The 7,199-nt window shown below is 35.1% G+C and overlaps 1 protein-coding gene across 5 annotated transcripts in view; it reads right to left on the bottom strand.

Moving 5' to 3' along the window:
* Positions 1-7,199, bottom strand: part of Pcdh9 (protocadherin 9) — an 843,321-nt gene that overhangs the window by 312,748 nt on the left and 523,374 nt on the right. For 3 of the 5 annotated variants that reach the window (XM_028756549.1, XM_028756550.1, XM_028756551.1), the window contains one exon: positions 3,427-3,502. In XM_028756549.1, coding sequence (XP_028612382.1) covers positions 3,427-3,502 — 76 coding nt within the window. Of the gene's footprint in view, positions 1-3,426; positions 3,629-7,199 lie in introns of all 5 variants that reach the window. The other 2 variants (XM_028756547.1, XM_028756548.1) reach the window with 1 other exon arrangement.

Genomic DNA, 7,199 nt, shown 5'->3' with positions numbered 1-7,199 from the left:
CTCTCTCTCTCTCTCTCTCTCTCTCTCTCTCTCTCTCTCTCTCTCTCCATTTGGAAACTTCAGTTATTGGTTTTGTTATGAGCAGACTTGCGAGAATGTATCTAAATAGTGACAAAAAATATCTCCAGTATAAAAAGGCAACCCGTCCTAAATCAATTCATCAACTATCAGTAGCACACAAATTTCTTATACAACATTTTTTCTTCTCTGAACGTACACAGTGATTTCTTCTAGCATTATTAAGTATGCAAGATCAGAGAAGAAAAAACAAGTGGAAATAAGATAAAAATAAATGTTACCAATGATTATTTAAAGCACTAACTATCCTATAAAGAATTCATATTGTACAAAATACACCATAATTTGTTTGAAATGTATATTAAGTGAAGATTTAAAATTAAACATTTCAACTTGGGCCCAATCTATCTGTAGTAATATGTCATTGCTTATAGAAGGGAAAGATAGTTATCATGTTAATTAGTTCATAATATTTTTGTATAGTAGTGATGAAATATATTATATATTTTAGCTAAATTTACCTGTAGTATGGTACTTCTCAGTTCACCCTAGCTGACCACAGACACATAATTCTATGACAAAGAAAATAGAAAATAACTATCATCTTGTCATCTAGTTAATATTTCCTAAAAGCTGCCTTTCCCTTCTAGATGAATATTTTTAAATTTCTAATTTAATTAGTTAAGTAGAAAATTACCCAGATGTTCATCATTTTCGAAAACCCAGTCATTAAACTCACTGCCCTCTGTCATCCTGTGTGTGACTCTACAGGATTTCATTATTCTAGCTAAAAGGAAATTGATGAAACTCTTAGGCATGTCTGTGTCCTTTACCTGGAATTTAATGCATTTCTCCTACTTCACAGATACTTATGTAAAATACACTTGCTAAGCTATGAAGATCTGATCCAGCTGTGTGCCAAGATACTTAATATTTGTATTCCTGTGATTATTTTGACTCAGACTCAAAGACAAGAGCATCCAAACACTTGAAGACAAGGTGGTCAAGAATTACTGTGAAAATACTTAGGTTAGTGCTAGTTAGAGAAGAGAAAGTTTTAGACTACAAAAACTGCTTATAAGGTACTATTATAAATTCTACCTATCTACATCACCTCCATACAATTCCTGGAGAAATCTTGCTCAATGGAATAATCTAGAATCACTAATTAGTAAAGCGAACAGGCCAGAAAAATCCACAGATAACAAATAATTATCCAGCTCTCTCAAATTCCATTTGATAAATATGGTTTTGAGTTTATTACCTCTCGATATTTGATGTAAAAAATATACTTAATGTTTTGCTCTCACAGACCAGACAAAAACCTTGAAAATGATGACATAGTATTCTCATAGATTCTACTAACGATTTTCTGAAATAAAGGGAACTGTCCTCAGTGAGATCTGCTGTAACTGCACACATTTAGCAGTTGTTAGTGAAAAAGAGCCTGATCAGAACTCTGCATAGGTAGTAGTATGATTCAGGTGGGACAGCAGGAGACTAGGAAGTACTTAAACAGACCTCTCTGCCAAGACAGATTCAAAACTGTAGAAGTAAGTGAACGTGAAAGCTGAATTACCAGAAGGGAACTTGTTAAGAAAGCCTGCCTGGGCCTGTGACCTCCTCTAGATATTCGTACTTCACAGAAGTGCCAGAGGCACAGCAATGTCTGAAACAGAAGGTGCTAAATAGCTTGAGATTCATGGAAAACTTCACTTCCTTCTCTAGCTAACAGATGTGGAGCAAGTTCAAGAGCAGGAGAGCTTGTCTGTTTTGAGTGCCTGTACCCTTTGTTGTTTGATGTTCTCTTTGTGGGTAGGACACCTTCTTGCTGTATTCATTCATTATTTCCCTTCACTTAAACCAAACATTTTGGGAAAACATACAAAGACATCTCTAATATTCCTGCCCAGGAACCGCAAAGGGCATTATACTACCATGAAAAAAAATATTTAAAAAAATAGAAATCATTTTCATTATTCTGGAAGGAGCATTATAATTTTAATTCTTTTTTTTTAAGTTACCTTGTCACTAGGAGTGTTTTGTTTGTATATATGTGTATTTGTCTCAATAACGATGCAGTCTTAGCTCAAGGTTTCCTTACAGGCAGAAAAAGTCCCTTTAGAGCAGTGGTTCTCAATCTTCCTAATGCTGTGACCCTTTAATACAGTTCCTTGTGTTTTAGGGACACACCAAAAATTAAAAAAAAAAACAGAATCTGATTGCTGCTTAAGCAACTGTAACATTGCTATTGTAATGTAAATATTTTTGGAGATCCAGGTTTTCCAAAGGGACCCACAGGATGAGAATTCTGCACTGTTCTAAAGGGGATATTTGAGATTGATGAATTCCAAGGTCAGACATGGCCCTTTGGATGATGTAGGGTTTAGGGAAGATTCAACCTACTAAGAGAAACCTAAATTATTCAAAACACAAAACATGAATAAAAACTTATGAAGGAATTATCTCCTTTTTTTCAGATGGATTTAAATCACATTCAATCGTCTTTATTTTATAAAGAGCTCTTTAGAAGATAGCACGCCAAAGGACACAGACAAATATATATATGCACTCACAAAAATACATATTTACATTTCTATCACAGGACATTAGCAATATTCTTTTTTTTTTAAGAAAATGAAGTTTTTATTATAAGTTTTATTACTTTGCAAAAAAAAACCCAATAATGTCCTAGGGAATAAAACAAGAAAGAGGAAGAAATAGAGAAGAAAGTGAAAGGTGAACAAAAATGAAGACATTACCCATAATCCTGTTCTTACTTTCATACATAACTGTCTTTGTTGTTATTTACTCTTCTTTTTTTTTTCCCCTCTGAGGCAAAGGTACACATTTACTTCCCAATAAGAGCTGTGATTTCTCTCGATTATTTTCATTTTTTTTAACATGAAATGCTTTTTTATAGCATGTTTTACAAGGGGAGGGGGTAAGAGGGTCCAGATGGTGGAAAAGTACAAAATCTTCTTGGCCTGTGCCTTGAAACATGTCATGGTCTATATGGTACACTGCCTTGAATTATGATCTACCTGCAGTTCTTCAGAAGATATGGTACACTGCTTGAGTTATTCTAGTGAACTGTATTCTATCAATTTTAACTGCTTATGCTTTAATCCCTTTGACAACAGAGTATATTTAAAACTTTTCTTTCAATTATATCTGAACATTTAAAAATCATTTTAATGGTTAATAAAATAAAAAGACTATTACACCATTTCAAAGGTCAACATATCAAATATATCACACTACATTTACATCAAGACATATAGCAATGAAAACAGCAGGGACAACCCATTGTCCCTTGCTGGCAGACCCGGGCGAGTATTTAAACAAGTTTCAGCACACAGCTCAAGGAGAACAGCAGCAAGCTAAGGAGACAGGAAGAAGACTCACCAGAATTGGGGTCCGAGTTGCCGTCTGCTTCGGTCCTCTTGTCCGGAGAGGCCTGGTCGTAGAATTCGTCCTGTGGCTGAACCAGAGGAAGAGGGTGTGAGATCAGGGTTCCACTACCCACCGGCTCGTGGTCTCCCAGACCACTGTCACTGCAGCTTTCCTGGGAGCCATCCGGGAGGTGAAAGGTAACACGGCGCTGAGACTACAAAGAAGACCACAGGACACGCAATTAACACTAGTTTCTCCCTGGCACCATGCTCATGCTCAGTAGAACACACATTCAAAAATCACAGCACATAAATGACATAGTATAATATCAAAAGATGCAAGGCTAGGAACGAAGAGGCAGTGTTCATCTCTTGCATTTACTAGGTAATGGTTAACTGGCAAGTTACCAAAATAAATGTCTATCTTTAACAATTGACGGGCATAAAACTAATGTAAAATCTTGGGAAAATGTAAGGAAAATAAAGGGGCATACTTGGACTCATGAGAGAAATTATACAGAATCCCCAAATCTGTGCACTCATTTGCATCACAGAACTGAGTAGATAATTCATTAATTCAACATTTTCCTAATTTTATTTATATGAGTACACTGCACCTATCTTCAGACACACTAGAAGGGGGCATCAGATTCCATTACAGATGGTTGTGAGAGTGGACCAGGTAGTTGCTGGGAGTTGAACTCAGGACCTCTGGAAGAGGTTAAGTGCTCTAAACCACTAAGCTATCTCTCCAGCCACTTAATTCAACATTTCAAGATTATTTTTCAGACACTTTGCTTTCTAGAGACATTCAATGGAGTACCGTTGCTATTGTATAGGCTGATGTTTCAGTTTGCCCTTTAAGTTATGAAATATAATGATACAAATAATAATATAACATTAAATGCAAATAGTCTGTATTTTATTAAAGCCGATCATGGAAAAATTAATTAAAATTATTAGTACAAATAGCAGAGGTATATTAAGTTGATAATGGCATATATTGAAGGAAATCAAATTATTCAAAACTTGAAAACAGTGACAGGGAGAGATTAATGTGCTATTTTTGCTCACTGGCTCGGGCTTTACTCCTAGCCTATTTTTAAAAGACATTGCAGTAGAAATGTATTTAGCATAATGCTTTTGCATGTGTTGCATATATGAGGCCACGTAATGTGCTAAGGTGTACTTATGGTTACTCAGTGAAAGCCAGTGTTTTAGTACAACAAAAGTCTGCTTTCTAGCATAGACCAGAGTTCAGTTTTCATGGTCAATGTGCTTTTGGCTGATGTAATACATGAGATATAAAAATATGTGCTGCTATATGGGGGTGAAAAATGTAAGCTGTAGGGAATTACATATGTTGGTAAATGAATACTATAGTACTAAAAGTAATTTCCATTCTTTCACAGACAAAAGACCTTCCAGTATTATGCTACACATGATTACTTTTATAGAGATTAAATGACATTACTAATACATAGAAACAGATAAAATTCGAATATATAGTGTATAATAAAACCATCTACTAGATTTTAATATTTGTGTTTTTCAAGCGATAATTTACAGAGTATATTCAAAGAAGCAGGCATGCCACTAGAAGCAAATTCAGTAAGCAGATCCATTGCAACTCTATAAAATGCTTTTATAGACTGACAATAGAACACAGACTATTTTCTATGAGTCACTGGTTCAAATCCAGCTAAAAGTCATCCCGGAGAAGAGATGGTACCGCTTTATTGCTGTTCAATGGCCTATGTGAAATGAGTTGATAGTTCAGTACATTTTTAATGAACTGACACCAACATCCCATAAACTATAATCATAAATGGTACTAATTGTGTCTCAGGTAGCCCATTTCCCCTTTACACACAACTCTTGGATTAGCATCATTCATCCCTCTTCCAAAGATTCTCTCGTATGCCTAGGTGAGCGCTGTGATGGAGAGCAAGCTGGACACAGAGAGCACCATCAGACATGCGCCAGCCCTTCCGAAACAGAGGTTATAACGCTACAGTGTTTATGTTGTGCTTACTCTCCCTTGACATTTAACTGTCAAAGTTAGAGTGCTCCTAAGGTCATACCTCAATATGTTCTATATCTGCTATGATATTTTATTGATGAAGTGAATATCAAGGGCATTGAGCTCAATGGCCATTATACACGATGGTCAACAATGATTTTTAAGGTGACCGCCCAGGAGAAACCTAAGGAAAAATCACGCTGTCCTCTGATAAATTCTAAATGCTGCATACACCATTAAGGGTTCTACATTTAATAGAAAATAAAATTACATTTAAGATATATGAAAGAAACCTATAATATTGCTTTAATCATACTATTTCACTCTATGAAATATTTATCAAAATATGTAACAGCAGTTATCACTTATTTTAACTATTCTTACAATACAGATATTTTTGTATTTATTTATTTATTGAGCATATAGATATATATTGGAAGTATAATTCCAACATATATTGGAAGTACATAGAGTGACAAAGGAAATATTTTTTCTAAAACTATTATAATGAACTTACTGTACTCCATCTTTAATATATTACATTGATATATTTTAATTTTTTAATTTTTGACATTAGACTGCAACTACGATATTTAAATACAATCAGTGGGAATAGAAAAATAAAAATTTAGTTTTTTAAAATTTCAACAAAATAGTGTACATTAAAATGATATCATAAATAATATTTCTCTCTTAACCTGACACAAAGATGTTTAAAACTTATTGTCAGAAATACGCAGTATTTTTCAGTCTGTGGAGGGACAGGATGGAGATTTACATGTACCAAGAATTGGTAAGTGGTAGCAATCGGGTGAATAAAAAAAAAGTAGAATATATCCATTGATGATATGATGAGTATGGCAGGTGTGAATGGCTAGAAGACTGTTTCTGAGGGCAGCTAGCTTATTGAAATGATAGAGCTAGCATATAACTCTAGTCAGTGGGAAGGGAGGGAAACAGACAAGGGAGGAAGGGCTTCAGCTGGGTCAGAGGACTTTCTAGTCTATCAGCAGACTGCCTGTCACATGATGTCTGAAAAGCCAGTTCCCTGGAGGGAAAACTGAAGCCTAACTGGCTTTCTCATGCCAGGACCTTTGTCTCTATGGAGCTAAGAAGAGTTAAGCCTGATTTGGGCAGTAAGCAGCCCCATTCCTGCCTTGCACTCTGAGTGATATTCAGGTTATGACCTTAAAGGTTCAGTAGTAAGCGTTGAGCAACACTACTGTACAGCAAATCATCGTGGATACTTTAACTTCTGAGCCAGATTTGTTGCTCTAGCTCAGCGAGTGGTAGACTATCTCTGTCAAGAAAACATGAGAAAATATTGCCTGGCCAATACAGCACCGTTGGATCAGAAATACTCAAATAAAAAGCTATTCTGCTCTATAATAGAAGCATGATATGCATGCACGACGAAAGGAAGTTGTAATATTTTGCCTTCATATATTTACATAGTATATAAAGTATAGTTTTGCTAAGGTTTAGTCAAAAAGTATTGGCTTTCATTCTCTACCATTAAGCATTGCAGTGTTCAATTACAAGTATATAAGGCACAAAATTTAGCTTTTGTCACACATGTTACTTCAGACCCTATTGTTCAAGGAGAACTTTCACTAAGGCAAAGCTTTGTAGGTAAAAATAAGGAACATATAACAGTCTATGTTTCTTCAGAAGACATATTTTGATAGAGTTTCACAGATTTGATTCTAGTACAGGATAGTACATGTACTCTATCCACTAACATTTGAAAGATATAATTTAAT

This window comes from Grammomys surdaster, unplaced genomic scaffold (genome assembly GCF_004785775.1).
Source record: "Grammomys surdaster isolate TR1022 unplaced genomic scaffold, NIH_TR_1.0 126124, whole genome shotgun sequence".
NCBI classification, from domain to species: Eukaryota; Metazoa; Chordata; class Mammalia; order Rodentia; family Muridae; genus Grammomys; species Grammomys surdaster.
The sequence above is the reverse complement of the archived record's forward strand: the minus strand, read 5'-3'. Positions and strand labels throughout refer to the sequence as shown.